This window comes from Rhinoraja longicauda, chromosome 15, assembly GCF_053455715.1.
Source record: "Rhinoraja longicauda isolate Sanriku21f chromosome 15, sRhiLon1.1, whole genome shotgun sequence".
Classification (NCBI taxonomy): Eukaryota; Metazoa; Chordata; class Chondrichthyes; order Rajiformes; family Arhynchobatidae; genus Rhinoraja; species Rhinoraja longicauda.
The window spans coordinates 33577676-33598820 of record NC_135967.1 but is presented as its reverse complement, the minus strand read 5'-3'; the positions used below and the strand labels follow the sequence as shown (position 1 = coordinate 33598820).

The 21145-nt window shown below is 43.3% G+C and overlaps 1 protein-coding gene across 3 annotated transcripts in view; it reads right to left on the bottom strand.

The window, feature by feature from the left end:
* taf1 (TAF1 RNA polymerase II, TATA box binding protein (TBP)-associated factor) overlaps positions 1–13029 on the bottom strand; it is a 68427-nt gene extending 55398 nt beyond the window's left edge. For all 3 annotated transcript variants that reach the window (XM_078412461.1, XM_078412462.1, XM_078412463.1), the window contains exons 1-7: positions 13015–13029; positions 11838–11976; positions 7701–7809; positions 6068–6184; positions 3297–3416; positions 2315–2643; positions 163–378 (exon numbers count right to left, since the gene is read on the bottom strand). In XM_078412461.1, the coding sequence (XP_078268587.1) occupies positions 163–378; positions 2315–2643; positions 3297–3416; positions 6068–6184; positions 7701–7809; positions 11838–11951 (1005 nt within the window). In that variant the 5' untranslated portion in view covers positions 11952–11976; positions 13015–13029. The remainder of the gene's footprint in view (positions 1–162; positions 379–2314; positions 2644–3296; positions 3417–6067; positions 6185–7700; positions 7810–11837; positions 11977–13014) is intronic.
* Positions 13030–21145: the final 8116 nt, after the last annotated feature.

Below are 21145 nucleotides of genomic sequence, written 5' to 3'. Positions count from 1 at the left end.
TGTGTATGTGGTTCCACTAAAAGGTAGACTTCTATCTATTTCAGATTTGTAATTGATAAGATAATTATGTAATATTGTACAAGTGTAGTAAAATCATGCATTAGATTTTTCAAAATACAGTTTCCCCAAGTATAACATCTACTTATTTTGCATATTACACACTTCATCATCAGAAAGGCACTGTTCAGGCGGTGGAGGCGCTGCATAATGATACTCCCAGCCAGATTTTTGTTCCCTGGCTATCTCTTCTCCTTGTCCCTCCTGCTCCGGAGTCTCCGGCTGACGTTCACGATGTTTCTTTTTTCTTTTCCTCCTGGCACTTCGCCAAACTGATGGGATATTCTTTCCAGGTCCAAACAGGCGCAAAAAACGCAACACCTGCAAAATTAGTGATCTTGATCAAATATTGCAACAAACACCAACACGCAACAAAAAAATCATCTGAAAACCTGTCAACAGTGGGAGTTAATTTATTTACTGAAATGTCTCTCCATAATCCATGAGAGAAACACGATGTTCCCATACACCAACAGATCTGGTAGTTATAGAAACTCACATAGTTGATCTTTATCATCCACCACTAGTTTCTTGCTAGAGCATTTGCAAATGAAGGGGAAAAAGGGACACAAAGTGACAGAACTAGACAAGTGCATGCAAGCAGGCTCTTCGGCCCAACCTTTCCATGCCAATCATGATGCCAAACCGAGCTAATCCACTTACTTGCATCTGGCCTATATCAATCTAAGACTTTCCTCTCCATGTACCTGCCCAAATGTTTTTCAAATGTCGTAATTGTATCCCCCTCTCTCCATTTCTTTGGCAGTCGATTCCATATGCGCATTGCCCTCTACGTGAGAACCTAACTCTATTCAGTCTCTCCTTATAATTCAAAGCTTCCAGGCTCGTAACATCCTTGAAAATTTTTTTTGCCATATTTTCCAGTTTAATAGCAAATATGAACTGCTAGTCTAAGTCACTAACAGTTGTGATCCAATTGGAATTTAATTATGTATATTTATATTGGGAATTTTGGCTATTGTCAAAATGAGAGCAATCAGCATTCATCACGAGTGAGATCCTAAATTGTGTAATTAAATATATATGATAGTGCAACTCTAGGTACCCAAAGATGCCCCATTTTCATTGTTGAATTCCTTATGAGTAATGAGGAAGAATTTACAAGAGATCTTGTGGTTAAAGATCTGCTCGAAGTTAGCGACCACAAGATGTCAGAATTCTAGATGCAATTTGAGGATACAAATCACAGGACCAAAACAAGTGCCTTCAAGTTAAATGAGGAAAATTCTAATGATATGAAGGTAGAGTTGTCTGAAGTGGACTGCGAAAATAAGTTAAGAGTCACTGTCAGAGGAACAGTTGCAGATATGCAAATAACTGATTTACAACACTCAGGAGGAATTTATTCCAATTAGAAAGAGGGATTCCATGGTAGCAGGCACAATCTATGGAGCTAGTTCCTGGACTGGGAGGATTTTCCTATCAAGAAAGATTAGACAGTTGAGGTCTGCATTCCTTGGAATTTATGAATGATGGCATACCTTATTCAAAAATATAACGGTAAATGTTGAGATGTTTTCATGATCAGGAGAGTCATGAATAAGGAAAGATCACTACAAAAGAAGGGGCCAGTCATTTAAAACTGAGGTGGTAGAATTTTTTGTTTCTTAGAGATTTTCTGAGAAATTTCTTTCTCAGTAAATCTCTGGAATTCTCTGCCAAAGGCCACATCATATGTTATATTGGTGATGGAGAAAGATAAATATTTTAAAAAGCAAGGAAATTAGGTTATGGCATAGAAAAGGAATCAAGGCCAGCATTGAAAAGTCATGATCATCCAGATTAGCTGAACAGGCTCAAAGGATCTGGCAGCCTTTGCCCGTTCCTATTTTCTTGTGTTCATTAACGATATTCTCAGTTTTAAATTAAATTATGGTCTTAAATTCTTGGAAATTTCAAAATTGATCTTCACTAAAATGTGTTGGCTTAACTACATAACTCATTAGATGCCAGGTGAGGGTACCAGTACCTTAGAGGGTACCAGAACTCCAACTTTCTGTATTTCCTGATGAAAATCAGCTTTATTAACATTTCAATGTAATGTTTTAAGTAAATTTGATATATGGAAACATGCATACCAGCAAGGAGTTCAGACCAAAGCATTCCTCTCACAATATTCCTAAACCCAGCCACTTGCCCCTGCAATGATCCGATACCATAACTGTGTTTTTTAACGGACATATTTACATGTCACTATGTAATTTAATGCACAATATCTGAATGTACAATTTTTCACCTGTCCTGGCCGAAATTCTGGAAAGAGTTCTGTGACGTTGGGCAGCAGCTTGGTTGAATCATGCTGCATGATACCAGCGAGTGGCAATGTGAGTTTATCCTCCTTCTGAGATTCATGCTGCCTTATTCGTGGAACCTGTCGATCTGTCTCAGACTCTGAATCAGAGGAACTGCTAAATTCAACCTTGTCCGACGAGGATGAAGGAGCAATTATGGAAGGTAAAATTATCCCATCATTCTCATCAGCTACCGGGCTAGGGAATAGACTATCAGAAGCACGAGGTCCTCCAATGGTGCAGGAATTGGGTAATGCTGAATTTACCCCATTTGCTAGAAAAATAAAGGCAAAAATTAGCAAATCAGATTTTCTACAGCAGCGCCGCGATAGCGGGCGGCTCACACTGCTCTGCTCTCATGCACCTGGGAATTTTCTATTACAGTGTTATTATACGCTAGTTCTAAGTTTAAGAAAGGTTATTTCTTTAAAGTTAAAAAAAAATTGAAATGATTATCCTGCATCTGGACCTGTCAGGAGTTATTGTCAGGGCAATATATAATTGTCAGGAGTTGTTATAAATTGGAAGGTGTTGTCAACAGTCATGAAGCTTGTTACATCACTATTTGGAAGGTCTTCTACAATTAAATAAAAACACACAAAATGCCAGAGTATCTCAGTGGGTCAGGCAGCATCTCTGAACAACATGGATAGGTGATGTTTTGGGTCGGACCCTTCTTCAGATTGATTATAGAGTTACTGGACCACAATTACAGGACCAAAAACAAAACATAATAGTTTCATATTATCAAAGACAGTTAGGTGGACATATGGGCCATCTCAGTGTAGAATAGACTCATAGAATCGAGTATACAAGATGGGCCGAATGGCCTACATCTTCTCCTATGACGTATGAAAATAGTATTCATCGTTTTTCCTTCCTTACATAGCTCCCCCTCTCTCTAAGGGACCATTCACCTGCACTCACCACTTGATTCCTGAGAACCTCCCTCTTCTTTGCTTAATGGAGGTGGTGGTGGTGGGGGTGGCATGAGCTTTGAGTCCACATCTTCATTGTCTGCATCATAGTCATCGTCGTCATTGTCTTCTATAGCCAAGAAGAAAAAATGAATGAATGAATTAGTAAATATTTTATTTCAAGTATTTTCTGATACAAAAGTTTCATATTATTGAAACTAGAAATCGGAAATAAAAACAAAAAGTGCTGAAAATATTCAGCAAGACAGTTTGCATATTGCAAGATAGTTTGATGACCATTCATCAGAAATCAAAAGAAAAAGTAACTTTCTTTACTACAGTTACGATTACAGCTTTTTCTGTTTTAAGTTAAAACTTTCCTACATTCTCCTGAATAATTAATGTCATTAACAGTCACAAAATAATCTTTTGGCATATATTCTTATTCCCCTGCAATATGGCTTACAAGTTCATCATGTTGACGATGCAGAGAAAATCATAGAGTGCCGTGGTGGCATTGTGGTTAAATTATCATACCAGAAGCCTAAAACCCTAAACTAACAATCCAGAGATCCAAGTTCAAATCCCACTAGAGCAGCTATGGAGTTGAAGATCTAAAATTTGGAGAGCAACTACTTATAGCAAAGATGAAATAAAGCATTTTTGTTGAAACCCATCACAAGGATACCCAAGGATATATCTTGCCCACCAGAGGGAGCAGCACAGTGATCTACAAGTGGAACGATTTACAGTGCGAGTCCTCATAAATGAGTCTGATATGGAGATACATAAAATCATATTGGAAATAGATAGGATGAATGCACAGAATCAGGATAAGAGAACCAAGAACTAGAGAGCAAAGGTTTAAGGTAAGAGAGGAAAGATTTAATAGGACCCTGAGGGACAACCTTTTCAGTCAGAGAGTGGTGGGTATATGGAATGTGCTACCAGATGACATAGATGAGGCAGGTATAATACAACATTTAAAAGACATTTGGACCGGTGGTACATGAATAGGAAAGGTTTAGAGGACTATGGGCCCAACACAGGAAAATAGGACTTGCACAGATGGGGTATCTTGGTTGGCATGGACAAGATGGGCCGAAGAACACATTTCATGCCGTATGTCTCTATGACTCTTTACGACATATTAAATACAACAATACAAATAATATAATATAAGATCATAATACCGCAAGCCAAAAGCATAATGTATGTTCAATCTATATATATCTATATACTAAAACTCTTGTTTGTTTGGGGGGAGGGGGGTGGAGGGAGTTGGGGGGGAGGTGGGGAGTGGGGGAATGGGGGGGAGGGGGAGGAGGTAGAGGGGGAGGGGGGAGGAGAGGGTGCTGCACCAATGCAGGAGAGGATATATATATATATAACTCTCATCTTATTTATTTGTGTGTACATATATTCCGGAAAGACAGCCAAAACGGTACACAAGCGTGGAGGGAGTGGGGGTGGAGAGGTTTGGGGGAGGGGGGTGTGGGTGGGGGTGAGGGGTGAGGGGAGATGGGGGGATAAAGGGGGGATGAAGGGGTGAGTGGGGGATAAGGGGGGTTATAGACAATAGGGGCAGGAGTAGGCCATTCGGCCATTTGAGCCGTTCACCGTGATCATGGCCGATCATCCACAATCAGTATCCCGTTCCTGCCTTCTCCCCATATCCCTTGACTCCGCTATCATTAAGAGCTCTATCTAACTCTCTCTTGAAAGCATCTAGGGAATTGGCCTCCACTGCCTTCTGAGGCAGAGAATTCCACAGCTTCACAGCTCTCTGTGAAAAAAAATCTCCTCATCTCCGTTCTGAATGGCCTACTCCTTATTCTTAAACTGTGGCCCCTGGTTCGGGACTCCCCCAACATCGAGAACATGTTTCCTGCCTCTAGCATGTCCAAACCCTTAATAATCTTATATGTTTCAATAAGATCCCCTCTCATACTTCTAAATTCCAGAGAATACAAGCCCAGTCGCTCCAGCCTTTCAACATACGACAGTCCCGCCATTCTGGGAATTAACCTCGTGAACCTACGTTGCACTCCCTCAATATTAAGAATGTCCTTCCTCAAATTTGGAGACCAAAAACTGCACACAATACTCCAGTTGTGGTCTTACTAGGGCCCTGTACAACTGCAGAAAGACCTCTTTGCTCCGATACTCCTCTTGTTATGAAGGCCAACATTCCATTGGCTTTCTTTACTGCCTGCTGTACCTGCATGCTTATTTTCAGTGACTGATGCACTAGGACACCCAGATCTTGTTGTACTTCCCCTTTTCCTAACTTGACACCAGACACCATTCAGATAATAATCTGCCTTCCTGTTCTTACCACCAAACTGGTTGAGGGGGAATGGAGTGGGTGAGTGGGGGGGGTGGGGGTGAGGAGTGGGGGATGCTAGACCAATGCAGGAGAGGCTTTGGGTCCACGGCTCGCTCTGGCTACAATGCTGGCGGCACGGGGCCGAGGTGAGTGGCTCCCTCTCCCTTTCCCTGCTCCCCCTTGCCTGCCCACAGCCCCGTGGGACACTCCCCACCCGGCAACGGTCTTCGTCAGTTGGAGAGGGTTGCCGGGCTGGCAGGATCATCAGTTGGGGGAGGGTTGCCCCAGGATAGGCCCGCAGGAGAGATTTGGACCCAACGGGTCCACCTCAGCCTAGTATATATTATAATTTACCAGACTAATATAATGGCAGCCTTTGCTTAATATTTCAATATAATCAGCGTTATTTTTGCATGTATAAGATCAGTCATCCAAGTAGTTATCCTAGTTACCCAATTTCCTTAGAGGTTGAAGATTCCCCATCGCTTGACGGTATCTGAGGGTCTCATCTTCTGCTACCTCATTGATATCCGAGTAATCAATGGCATCATCTTTACTTTGAATCCATCCTAAATAGAACAGGATAATTATTACTCACTTCAACCAAATGCTAGCCCAGCGTGCGAGTAACACATTACGGTTCCGACTTTGTTCATAGTTCTTCAGGAAAACGTGAAAGTATTTCGCATTTATACAGGGTCATGCTTTTTGCAGAAGCACAAAAAAACATAGGCACCAGGCAACAAAAGAAGATAAACAAAAAAAAGGGACTTACATTCTTAAGGAAAATGGGTTGAAATCAACAATGTCAATTGGGAAATTGTGCAAGTCATGCAACAGAATAAGAGGAATGGTAAGATTAATGAGGATAGCTTTAGAATGATTGAATCCAGAAGCAACAACTGAGCTTCAGCAGAAGGTATTAAAAGCAGTATACAGCTAATGTTCAGAGATGAAAATGGACACTCACTTTGCAATAAAGAGTAAAGCTTTTCCATTTGATTTGGTAATAGTTGTGCATCCATGTAGATTAATACAAAAGACCACTACTTACACACTTGATTGGATTGCTGGCTGGCATTTACATAGTACCTTTGTTTGCTATAAACATCAGTCTGAGCCTGTTCATGGTTGTTGAACTAAGGAGAGGTTATGAGGAATGACCAATGACTTAAAGAAGAATGTTAAAAGAGATGGAGATAAAGGCGTGAGAGTGCCCCCAATATACCCTTATTAGAGTGAACCCTGACTATAGGCATAGCAAGTAATAGTGGAATCCTTTAAAAAAAAAAGGAAAATGCCCAAAAGCCCAGATTAAAAGAGTTGTTCGAAGGCAAGCACAGAGAGGGCTTGCCCTCTATGACTATAAAAAGCAAAATGAAAACTTTTGCATAATTGGCCAACATGAATCAGACTGAAAAGGAAGCTGGTGTGGGACAGGACATGCACAAAGATTTAAACATGCTACAGTTTATGGAAGAATAAATGCAAGTCAAGCAAGGAAAGCATTGCAGTTGTAAATTATGTAACTGCCTTAAAACATGAATAAAGCTGGAGAATCTGTACTGTTAAATAAATTAGAACCTAGCTCTCGTGTCTATTTGTCATTCAACAAGAACATTGGCCAATATACCTGATAACTCAATTTCCATTGTGATATCTAAACCTATGATTACATTATCTCAGCCCCCAGTATAACTTAGACTCACGTGCAGGTCTTTAGCTTTGAACCTTCCACGATCATCAGAGAAGAAATTCCTCCTCTTATCTGTCCCTATCATGAGGCTATGCCCCATAGCTCTGGAATCTTCCTGCATCTCTAAACCACATGAAACATACTCACAGTATCTGCTCATCCCCATTTAAAAAAAAACACAAATTGGAAGAGCACAAAATATTCCTTAAAAGATAAAGCTGGAAAAGATTTCAACAAAAAAGTGAAGCAAAATCAAACCGGAATTTAAAGTTTATGACCATCAAGCCAATAAGAGCAAAATATAAAATGAGCAACAGAGTTCTGAAATACCTTCAAGATAGTTTATGATGGTCAACAAGTTCATTCTTTAACACAAATACATTACACACCCTCTGAATTGGTGCTCTCTTCATCAGACTCCTCTTCATTGGCTGTGATTTCCTTGATGAGGGTGCCGAGGCCCAATGTCCCCAAGCCATCTAGATGCTTCTTTGACTCCTGACAGCAAATAGTGTACAAGTTAGCTCTCCTTAAACACACGTTTCAGCTATTTACGCAAGCAGGTACATCAACAAATGAAACTGTTCTTTTAGATTCACAAAATTTGCAGAAGCAGAAAAAAAATTGCGATGAAGAGAATGATTAAAATCCTACAACAATTGAACGTTTGAAGATTTTAATCCTGTTCTCTCCACTTCAATCATATGTTCCATTCTTTGGTTGCAAATGGAAAGCTGTTGGCAATATAACCCTGATCAATCCAGCAAAAGAAAAATAGATGAATATTTAAATTAGTCAAAGAATGTCTTAACTCTGGAGCAGGGTTGATCTTGATTGATTTTTTAATCTCACAAGCAATGCTCCATAATCGCAAATTGTTCTATGCAATTATCCAGTAGGGGAAATCAAGATCTAGAAAGCATAAGTTTAAGGTGAGAAGAGAAAGATTTAATAGGAACCTGAATGGTTAACTTTTACACATAGAGGGTATGTGGGTGCATGGAACATGCTGACAGAGGGAATGGATTGAGCAGGCACAATAACAACATTTAAACGCCCAAGACAAAGGAGGTTGCAGAAAGTGGAGGACAATTTTCCTCACATGCTCTCAGTCTCCTCAATAACTTCCGTTTTCCAGGCCCCCACTCCCTCATCTTTACTATGGATATCCAGTCACTCTACACCTCCATCCCCCAACAGAAGGGTCTTAAAGCCTGTTTCTTCCTCGACCACACAACCAGCCAATTTCCATCTACCAATACTCTCCTCCGCCTAGCAGAGCTGGTACTTACCCTCAACAACTTCTCCTTCGACTTCTCCCACTTCCTCCAAATCCAAGGCGTATGGGCACTCGCATGGGCCCTAGCTATGCCTGCCTCTTTGTAGGGTACTTCGAACAATCCCTGTTCCAGGCGTATGCTGGCCCTATCCCCGAACTCTCCCTCCGTTACACTGACGACTGCATTGGTGCTACCTCCTGTACCCATGCAGAACTCACTGACCATTAATTTCACCATTAATTTCCATCCTGCTCTTAAATTTACGTGGACCATCCCCGACATCTCCCTACCATTTCTGGATCTCACCATCTCCATCACAGGAGAGACTTGTGACCGACATCTACCACAAATCTACTGACTCCCATAGGTATCTTGACTTGACTTCTTCCCACCCTGTTTCCTGTAAAAACTATCCCCTTCTCCCAATTCCTCCATCTACGCCGCATCTGTGCCCAGGATGAGGTACTCCATACAAGGGCATCAGAGATGTCCTCATTCTTTAGGAAACGGGATTCCCCTCTTCAATTACAGTTGAGGCTCTCACTAGGGTCTCCTCAATATCCCGCAGCTCCGCTCTTGCTCCCCCTCCCCCTATTCGTAACAAGGACAAGAGTCCCCCTTGTCCTCACCTTCCACCCCACCAGCCATCGCATACAACATATTATCCTCCAACATTTCCGCCACCTCCAACAGGATCCCACTACTGGCCACATCATCCCATCTCCACCCCTTTCTGCTTTCTGCAGAGACCGTTCCCTCTGAAACTCCCTGGTCCACTCGTCCCTTCCCACCCAAACCACCCCCTCCCCAGGTACTTTCCCCTGCAACAGCAGATGCAACACCTGTCCCTTAACCTCCCCCCTCGACTCCATCCAAGGACCCAAACAGTCTTTCGAGGTGAGGCAGAGGTTCACCTGTACCTCCTCCAACCTCATCTATTGTATCCGCTGTTCTAGGTGTCAACTTCTCTACATCGGCGAGACCAAGCGCAGGCTCGACAATCGTTTCGCCGAACACCTCCGCTCAGTCCGTCTTAACCAACCTGATCTCCCGGTGGCTCAGCACTTCAACTCCCCCTCCCATCTGACCTTTCTGTCCTGGGCCTCCTCCATTGTCAGAGTGAGGTCCAGTGCAAATTGGAGGAACAGCACCTCATATATCACTTGGGTAGTTTACACCCCAGCTGTATGAACATTGACTTCTCTAACTTCAGATAGTCTCTGCTTTCCCTCTCTATCCCCTCCTCCTTCCCAGTTCTCCCACTAGTCTTCCTGTCTCCGACTACATCCTATTTTTGTCCCGCCCCCTCCCCTGACATCAGTCTGAGGAAGGATCTCGACCCGAAACGTCACCCATTCCTTCTCTCCAGAGATGCTGCTGACCCGCTGAGTTACTCCAGCATTTTGTGTCTACCAAGTGGTGGACAATACCTGATCTATCACACCACCCTGGCCACACTCTCACCTTGCCACTACCATCAAGAAGAAGTTACAGGAGCCTGAGAACCATGATCTCTGGGTTCAAGAACAGCTTTGTCCCATCAACCATCAGGCTCTTGAACCACACTGCACAACCCTATCTAAGCAACAATCGACTGACTTTGTTTAGGTTGCACTCCGCACTTCAGATTGCATTATTGTGCTCAGTTTACCTTATATTATTCATAATTTATTGATTATTGTATATTTGTTGTGTTATTACATTAATATGCTGTAAAGCTGCAGCATGTAATAATTTAATTACTCTGTTCTCAGTACACAAGACAATTAAACTCTCTCGGACAGGTTTAAAGGGATATGGTCGAAACACGGGTAAATGGGATTAGAGATGGGGATCTCAATTGGCATGGATAAGTTGGGCAGAAGAACTGTTTCACGCTGTATGACTATCATAAAAGATATAGTAAAGCTCTGATAATCTGGTACTCCTCAGACCACTCTTCAGTATGTTGAACGAGCAGATTTTCATAACCACTGAATGTGACTCCTACTGTTAGGATTATTCAGGAGTTATAAAATTATGTGGAAGTAGCGGCCATTATTTCAAAACAAGAATGAGTCTTCGGAATATCTGTTCTAACGTACATTGGACGCAGTAATTAGTTTGAAATTAACAACAATGATTTGGGGTGTCCAGATTGCCAGTTTTCAGAAGCTTTTAGATCATCTATATGAATGACTTTGTCCCAGCAAAAGTGTTTGAACATTCAGAGGTGGCTTGTCAGCCATACTGTAAATGTATAATTCAATGGAACCTTTTGTCAGACTCAAAATATCAGTAAATGATATAATTATAGCTATTAAAATTGTACTGAATCACCTATTATCTTTGATCATAAGATTGAAATAAACTTGATGTACTTTAATATTCAAACATTTATTTCCCCCATATATTGTACAGTAGAACAATACATTTTCCAGTGAACCTGGTGAGTTAAAAATGATCGAGAAATATGCAGACTCTCTGGATCTCTACTACTGCCACTAGCCTACCCACGTTCCACACCCTTGGTGCACAGAACCCCAATCCTCAATCTGGCCGCACACTCTACTTGAATTCTGGACCCACGGGTGACATTCCAGACTAAAGATTGAGCCATCTGCTGAATCATCAGGATATCCAAACAATCCCATGCCACATTATCAAAGTTTTACTGCACAAATCAAATGAAAAGCATTACAGATTAGTTAATAGCGCAGGTAAAATAATAAAACCAGATGGCTAATTTAGAACGATTTTTAAAAATACCAATATACCAAAATACAAAGAGATAATGGAACCATGCTGAAAATTCCTTTGCAACATACGTCTCTATAAAACCTCTTTTAGGTGAAGCAAGGATTTATAGAACATAAAGCAGAAAATGGGCAGTAAGGAAAGATGGGCAGCCAGGACAGAATACTTAAACTGAAATATTGTTCAAAACCAAAATGTTGTACTGAGTGAGTGGATTCTCAAAAACATTGTCCTAATTGCAAAAAACAACTTCTAATAATGGAATAGGAAAAATGTGAAACAGACTGATCGCAAGGAGTGGAAGATGAGTGAAGTCAGAATACGTTACTTACACAGATAATATTTCAAATATTATTTAATTCCATAGGATTAATGATAAAAAAAAGGAGGTTGGATTTAATCATAACCACTTCTGCCTATCAATGGATTGAACTTTTTGCATGATAGAATTGGTGTTCTGCATATTCTACCCTGTTATGATACAATCATTATTCCCAATGAGGTGCATACCTTGTCAAGAACACTGTCATCCTCCAATTGTCCATCCTCATTGATATTTCCAAACAGAAAACCAGCGAGAGAAAATGGTTGTTCGTGGTCCTCATCACTGTCTGAATCCGACATTTTCAGAAGTTCTACCAATCTATCTCTGGGAACGAGAGAGAAAATAAGTGTCTGAGTGCACAATTTGTTCAGCATAATGACCCACAATCTTCTTAAATTTTTCGCATTAATGCAATTATTCATTATAATGTGGTGCTATTCCTACCTGAATGTAATGAATATTGATTTTAACTTGCTCAATCAGAGGTGCATGGTTGAGAATAGATTATATATGGTGTAACATTGATAAGTTTGAAAACTCATGATGTACCACAACCAAGAAATCTCTTCCAATATCCCTAAAAGATCTGTCCTCCGTGCTTTCTTTCCACGTACATGTTGCCATATAGCCAAATCATCCAACAGTTCGCATGTATCCAGACAACTTTCGCTGCTTTATCCTCACTTTCCTTGCCAACGTTGTCAGATTGTTTCTGCAACTTCTGTTGATGTAGAGATATCCTTTATCGTCGTAACTTTTTTGCATATCTTTCATTCATTTGTTCTATATCTCTCTCTACATCACCATCTATAGCTTTAGTTTTCCTTTCCCCTGACTCTCAGTCTGAAGGGTCTCGTCCCGAAACGTCACCTATTCCCTTTTCTCCAGAGATGCTATCTGATCCGCTGAGCTTTTTGTGTCTTTCTTCGAGAACCTACCAACCCAGGTCCCATCAGTCCTACTTTGTATTGTATCAGGTTGTATCAGGTCCCATTTGCAATCTAGGAATCCTATCTTCTACGAATAGAAGTTCCAAATGACCAAATCTCGTAATTTCAAAGAACACGACTTTTTAAACATTATTTGCACGGGATCTTTCTCTCGGTCTCAGTCCCTGGATTCGGGCTCCCGTCAGGTCATTAATTTTCTCAGCTCGGACCCACTGTTCTTTGCAGTTTACACCAGGACAGGGTACCAGCGGCCCGTCCCCTGCTCCCTCCCCAGCACCGCTGCGCTGCCTCAGTCCCCGGCCTCCTGCACGTCCCCGCAGCTCGCCCTGGTCAGGCCTCATCCCGTCCCTGCAGCACACGAATACTTTGCTCCACTCTCACCGCCACCAAAACACAACACATCTCATCTCACCTCAATCCCGCGGCCCCTTCCCCAACACGACCACACAAAACCCCCAAGCAGCCTCCGGATGGAGCGCCCCCCGCAGCGTCGGAGGACCAGCGAGTCCTGCCATCGCCGGGTGGGACACAGCGCCCCCCGCGGCACCGGAGGACCAGCGAGTCCTTCCATCGCCGGGCGGGGCACAGCGCCCCCCTCCCCCGCGGCGCCGGAGGACCAGCGAGTCCTCCCATCGAAGAGAGACACAAAACGCTGGAGTAACTCAGCAGGACAGGCAGCAACTCTGGAGAGAAGGAATGGATGACATTTTCACGTCGAGATCCTTCTTCAGACTGAGCCAGGGGAGAGGGACACGAGAGATATGGAAGGGTAAGGTGTGAAAACGACAGGTCAAAGCATACAATGTTCAAGGAAATGTAGAATGGTTCATTGTTAGACAATAGACAACAGGTGCAGGAGGAGGCCGTTCGGCCCTTCGAGCCAGCACCACCATTCAATGTGATCATGGCTGACCATTCTCAATCAGTACCCCGTTCCTGCCTTCTCCCCATACCCCCTGACGCTGCTATCCTTAAGAGCTCTATCTAATTCTCTCTCGAATCCATTCAGAGAATTGGCCTCCACTGCCTTCTGAGGCAGAGAATTCCACAGATTCACAACTCTCTGACTGAAAAAGTTTTTCCTCACCTCCGTTCTAAATGGCCTACCCCTTACTCTTAAACTGTGGCCCCTGGTTCTGGACTCCCCCAACATTGGGAACATGTTTCCTGCCTCTAACATGTCCAACCCCTTAATAATCTCATATGTTTCGATAAGATCCCCTCTCATCCTTCTAAATTCCAGTGTATACAAGCCTAGTCGCTCCAGTCTTTCAACATACGACAGTTCCGCCATTCCGGGAATTAACCTAGTAAACCTACGCTGCACGCCCGCATCAGCAAGAATATCCTTCCTCAAATTTGGAGACCAAAACTGCACACAGTACTCCAGGTGCAGACTCACTAGGGCCCTGTACAACTGCAGAAGGACCTCTTTGCTCCTATACTCAACTCCTCTTGTTATGAAGGCCAACATTCCATGGGCTTTCTTCACTGCCTGCTGTACCTGCATGTTTCCTTTCAGTGACTGTTGCACTAGGACACCCAGATCTCGTTATACGTCCCCTTTTCCTAATTTGACACAATTCAGATAATAATCTGCCTTCCTATTCTTACCACCAAAGTGGATAACCTCACACTTATCCACATTAAACTGCATCTGCCATGCATCCGCCCACTCACACAACCTGTCCAAGTCACCCTGCAACCTCATAGCATTTCCTCACCGTTCACACTGCCACCTAGCTTTGTATCATCTGCAAATTTGCTAATGGTACTTTTAATCCCTTCATCCGTCATTAATGTATATAGTAAATAGCTGCGGTCCCAGCACCGAGCCTTGCAGTACCCCACTAGTCACTGCCTGCCATTCTGAAAGGGACCCATTTATCCCCATTCTTTGCTTTCTGTCTGACAATCGATTTTCTATCCATGTCAGTACCCTACCCCCAATACCATGTGCTCTAATTTTGCCCACTAATCTCCTATGTGGGACCTTGTCGAAGGCTTTCTGAAAGTCAAGGTACACTACATCCACCAGCTCTCCCCTGTCAATTTTCCTCGTTACATCCTCAAAAAATTCCAGAAGATTAGTCAAGCATGATTTCCCCTTCATAAATCCATGCTGACTTGGAACGATCCTGTTATTGCTATCCAAATGCTCCGCAATTTCGTCTTTTATAATTGACTTCAGCATCTTCCCCACCACTGGTGTCAGACTAACTGGTCTATAATTTCCCGTTTTCTCTCTCCCCCTTTTCTTAAAAAGTGGGATAACATTAGCTACCCTCCAATCCACAGGAACTGATCCTAAATCTATAGAACATTGGAAAATTATCACCAATGCCTCCACAATTTCTCGAGCCACCTCCTTAAGTACCCTGGGATGCAGACCATCAGGCCCTGGGGATTCATCAGCCTTCAGTCCCATCAGTCTACCCAACACCATTTCCTGCCTAATGTGACTTTCCTTCAGTTCCTCTGTCACCCCTGGATCTCTGGCCACTAGAACACCTGGGAGATTGTTTGTATCTTCCTTAGTGAAGACAGATCCAAAATACCGGTTCAACTCATCTGCCATTTCCTTGTTCCCCATAATAAATTCCCACGCTTCTGTCTTGAAGGGACCCACATTTGCCTTGACTATTTTTTTCTTCTTCACATACCTAAAAAAGATTTTACTATCCTCCTTTATATTATTGGCTAGCTTACCCTTGTACCTCATCTTTTCTCTCCGTATTGCCTTTTTAGTTATCTTCTGTTGCTCTTTAAAAGAGTCCCAATCCTCTGGCTTCCCACTCTTCTTTGCTATGTTATACTTCTCTTTTATTTTTATGCTGTCCTTGACTTCCCTTGTCAGCCACGGGTGCCTCTTACTCCCCTTAGAATCTTTCCTCCTCTTTGGGATAAATTGATCCTGCAACTTCTGAATTATTCGCAGGAATACCTGCCATTGCTGTTCCATCGTCTTCCCTGCTAGGGCTTCCTTCCAGTCAAATCTTGCCAGCTCCTGCCTCATGCCTCTGTAATCCCCTTTGCTATACTGTAATACTGACACTTCCGATTTTCCCTTCTCCCTCTCAATTTGTAGAGTAAAACTTATCATATTGTGATGACTACCTCCTTGCAAGGGAGTGAATATCATTCCTTACCAACAGAGCGACCCCACCCCCTCTGCCCACCTGTCTGCCTTTTCTCTATATTGTAGTACCCCTGAATATTCAGTTCCCAGCCCTGGTCGTCGTAGCCATGTCTCTGTAATTCCCACAACATCATACTTGCCAATGTCTAACTGAGCCTCAAGCTCATCCACTTTATTTTTTATACTTCGCGCATTTAAATACAACACTTCAACTTCGGTATTCACCTCCCCTCTCACACCGGTCACCATTGGTCCTGACCTTACTCTCTTATCCCATCTAGAACTTTCCTTCACATTTATTCGAGAGTCCTTTGTAATTTCTCCTGTATTCGCTTCCCCTTTAACTCCATCTTCATATTCCCAATTTGTCAACCCCTCACCCCCCCTACTTAGTTTAAAGCCACATGTATAGCACTAGCAAACCTGCCTGCCAGAATGTTGGTCCCCTGCTGTTAAGGTGTAACGCATCCCTTTTGTACAGGTCTCCCCTACCCCAGAAGAGATCCCAGTGGTCTAGAAATCTAAATCCCTGCTCCCTGCACCAGCCCCTCAGCCATACATTCATGTCCCTGATCTCTGTTCCTGCCCTCACCAGCACGAGGTACAGGTAGCAATCCAGAGATAACCACCCTCGACGTCCTTCTTCTCAGTCTTCTTCCTAACTCTCTAAGCTCACGTTGCAGTATCTCCTTCCTCTTCCTCCCGACGTCGTCCGTGCCCACATGCACAACTACTTCCGATTGATCGCCTTCCCTCACTAGGATGTTCTGAAGCCGGTCCGTGATGTCTTGAACCCTGGCACCAGGGAGGCAACAGACCATCCACAAGTCACGCCTGCCGCCACAGAATCTACTGTCCGTACCTCGGACAATGGAGTCACCCACTACTATGGCTCTTCCTGACTTCGGTCTCCCCGGTCGAGTCTCCTTGCCTGGATTAGAGCCACCAACCTCTCTGCTGCTCAGACTGGAAGCGTCTTCTGCCCCGACAGCTCCCAAGAGGGTGTACCTGTTTGCAATAGGCACAGCCACTGGGGTCTCCTGTAGTCCACGTTCACTCCCCTTTGAAATGGTCTCCCACCTTCGCTCGACCTGGACCCTTGGCGTGACAGCCTCACAGTAGGCCCTGTCCATGAAACTCTCGCATTCCCGGATGGCCCTGAGGTCATCCAGCTGCTTTTCCAACTCCACCACACGTCCATTCAGGAGCTGCACATGGACACAGTTCTTGAAGGTGTAGCTCCCAGAAGCTTCAGCTGAGTCCCTACCTTCCCACATCCTGCAGGAAACACACTGCACCAACCTGTCCACCATTACTTTAGTGTCAAAAAACAAATCAGGCCCAAAAACAAGTGTATCCTCCTCACCTCATCCTCCTCGCCGAAGTCTCGCAGCCAAAGACGCGCACTTTTTTCACAGGGCAAGACTCGCAGCCAAAGACTCGCATTTTTCTCACGGGGCACTTTTCTCACGGGGCACTTTTCTCACGGGGCACTTCCCTCTACAGGGCCGCACCCCTTGTGCAAGCCTTGTTTATATCAGTCACTAAATTGACTAATTGACCAATTTACCAGACTTCTAATTTAATTGATCAGCCAATCCCCGCACTCACTCCCATCCTGCCTTCCTCTGACTAGCTGGGAGGTATGTGCTTCACTGAATGCCTGCTAGCGATCCTTTGATGCTCTTTTTTTAAACGGACTTTTACCTGCAATTCACACTTACTTACTTTCAGCCAATGGTCTTCCTTGCTGCTGCTGCCGCTCTCCCAACCTTTACTGAATGACTGCTAGCGTCCCTTTGGCGCTCTTTTTTAAACGGACCTTTACCTGCAATTCACACTTACTTACTTTCAGCCAACGGTCTTCCTTGTTGCTGCTGCCGCTGCTGCTCTCCCGACCTTTACTGAATGACTGTTGACTGAGAGGAAGCTGACAACGAGGCATACAATCAGTAAAATGAAATCATGTTGGCTGATTTTCTTCCCATAGATGCTGTCTGATCTGCTAAGTTTCTCCAGCATTTCTTTTCTGCATTTCGTGTCTGTGAAACATCCTGGCGATTTTCAAGTGCCGTAAATCCATTAAAGCATAAATGAAAAAAGAGGAATGAGATGCATCGTTGCAGCTGGAAAAAAGTGTGTTCACACCCATGTCTGTGAGCAGTAACATCGCTGACCTCTGGGGCTGCATAACCTCTGGGACTGTGTGTGGGGGGGGTGCATTTTCGCTCTGTGGCTCCCTAGGTTGTCAGCTTTCCTCCCACATCTCAAAGACTTTGTTCAATTATTTGCTCCACATTGTAGCTAAGCACCGAAAGAACCAAAGGGGAGTTCCGTATGTGAGAGAAAATAAGTTGCAGCTGCCGTGGACACAAAGGGCTTCCTTAGCAAAGAAAATGTGTGAAAAATCTACGTGGAGCCACAAGAGACTGCAGATACTCTAATTTCGAGCAAAAAAACAAACGGTTGTCTGAAACAAACTGCTGGCTGAAGAAGGGCCCCAGCCCAAAATATCGCTGTCCATTTTCCTGCACAGACGCTGCCTGATCTGCTGATTTCCTCCAGCAGTTTGTTTTTTTTGCTGGAAAATCTACATCCTTAATCTTCTGAAACAATAATTTTGCTTCAATAATTTATTGGGTATTCTGCACTAGGGCATGGTAAGCACCTTTAATAGACAATAGACAATAGGTGCAGGAGTAGGTCATTCGGCCCTTCGAGCCAGCACCGCCTTTCGATGTGATCACGGCTGATCATTCACAATCAGTACCCCACAGAATTCCACAGCTTTACAACTCTCTGACTGAAAAAGCTTTTCCTCATCTCCGTTCTAAATGGCCTTCCCCTTATTCTTAAACTGTGGCCCCTGGATCTGCTCCCCCAACATTGGGAACATGTTTCCTGCCTCTAGCGTGTCCAATCCCTTAATAATCTTATATGTTTCAATAAGATCCCCTCACATCCTTCTAAATTCCAGTGTATACAAGCCCTGTTGCTCCAGTCTTTCAACATACGACTGATGAACAATGACACCCAATCTCTTTGTACTTCCCCTTTTCCTAACGACACCAATTCAGATAATAATCTGCCGTCCTGTTCTTACCACCAAAGTGGATAACCTCACATTTATCCACATTAAACTGCATCTGCCATGCATCTGCCCACTCACACAACCTGCCCAAGTCACCCTGCATCCTCATAGCATCCTCCTCACAGTTCACACTGGCACCCAGCTTTGTGTCATCTGCAAATTTGCTAATGTTACTTTTAATGCCTTCATCTAAGTCATTAATGTATATTGTAAATAGCTGCAGTCCCAGCACCGAGCCTTGCAGTACCCCACTAGTCACTGCCTAGTATTCCCTACTCTTTGTTTCCTGTCTGCCAACCAATTTTCTATCCATGTCAGCACCCTACCCCCAATACCATGTGCTCTAATCTTGCCCACTAATCTCCTATGTGGGACCTTATCAAATGCTTTCCGAAAGTCTAGGTACACTACATTCACTGGCTCTCCCTTGTCCATTTTCCTAGTTACATCCTCAAAAAATTCCAGAAGATTAGTCAAGCATGATTTCCCCCATCGTAAATCCATGCTGACTCGGAAAGATCCTGTTACTGCTATCCAAATGTTCTGCAATTTCTTCTTTTATAATTGACTCCAGCATCTTCCCCACCACTGATGTCAGGCTAACTGGTCTATAATTTCCCATTTCCTCTCTCCCTCCTTTCTTAAAAAGTGGGATGAAAGATGACATTAGCTACCCTCCAATCCACAGGAACTGATCCTGAATCTATCGAACATCGGAAAATGATCACCAATGCGTCCACGATTTGTAGAGCCACCTCCTTAAGTACCCTGGGGTGCAGACCATTAGGCCCTGGGGATTTATCAGCCTTCAGTCCCATCAGTCTACCCAACACCATTTCCTGCCTAATGTAAATTTCCTTCAGTTCCTCCGTCACCCTAGGACCTCTGTCCACTAGAACATCTGGGAGATTGTTGGTGTCTTCCTTAGTGAAGACAGATCCAAAGTACCTGTTTAACTCATCTGCCATTTCCTTGTTCCCCATAATAAATTCACCTGCTTCTGTCTTCAAGGGACCCACATTTGTCTTAACTATTTACACCAACACCGCTGCGCTTGTCAAAAAGGCACAGCAACGACTGTTCTTCCTGAGAACACTAAAAAAAGGTCGGTCTGCCACAACAGCTTCTGATGACCTTCTACCGCTGCACCACAGAGAGCATACTTCCATCTGGCAGACGTTACAAAGCCTTCTACGCCCGCAGCTCCAGACTAAGGAACAGCTTCATCCCTAGAGCAATAGCTGCTCTGAATCGGACCTGCTGAGAGCCCGCCATGATCTACCTCTGCCCCCAGGGACATCTGGCACAACTGACCCCTGCATGAACCTTTTTTTGCACTTTACGTCGTTCCCCCTTTTTCTTTTTCCTTTCCCCCCTCCCCTTCTTGTTGTTTACATGTTCGCCGTGATTTCTTTAAATATTTGATTTGATAGCATCGATCTGGAAGCGCCAATCAAAAGCTCGTTGTATTTGTACAATGACAATAAAGAATATTGTATTGTATTGTATTGTATTGAAGAAAGTTACCACATGAATCATTATTAAAATGATTCATATTTAAAAATATACAATGTTAGTAAGGCCAGCCTTGATATTTCTTTAATTGACCTTGAGAATGTTGCTTCTTGGCACAACAGCGAGCTTTGCTGTGGAATGTTAGTGAAGAACAAAAATATTCTTGTGGGCCCAGAGTCACATATATGTCAGACAGTAAAGGCAGCAAATTTCTCTCCCCAAAGAATAATGATAAACCAGATAGATTTTTTCAACAATAAGCCTGCTTCATAGTGACTATAATAATTGGATGATAATTGTATGTCCCGAGATACAGTGAAACATTTTGGTTTGCTTGCTATCCACGCAGATCATTCCATACATAGGAGCAATCATACAATGCACGATTACAACAGGTAGTGCAAAAGACAAAATAAAAGGTGTTGCAGCTACAAAGAAAGTGCAGAAAAAAAGTAAAAGCATCACAACGATGTACATTGGAAGATCGGGAATATATCCTTACCATATGAGAGGACCATTGAGTGTAGAGTATAGAAATTGGGAGGTCTTGTTGCAGTTGTATAAGACGTTGGCGAGATCACATTTAGAATATTGTGTTCAGTTCTGGGCCAATGTTATAGGAAAGATATTGTCAAGCTTGAAAGGGTTCAGAAAAGATTTACAAGGATGTTGTCAGGACTATAGGGTGTAAGCTATAGGGAGAAGTTGAGTAGGCTGGGTCTCTATTCCTTGGAGCGCAGGAGAATGAGGGGTTATCTTATAGAGGTATACAAAATCACGAGAGGAATAGATCGGGTA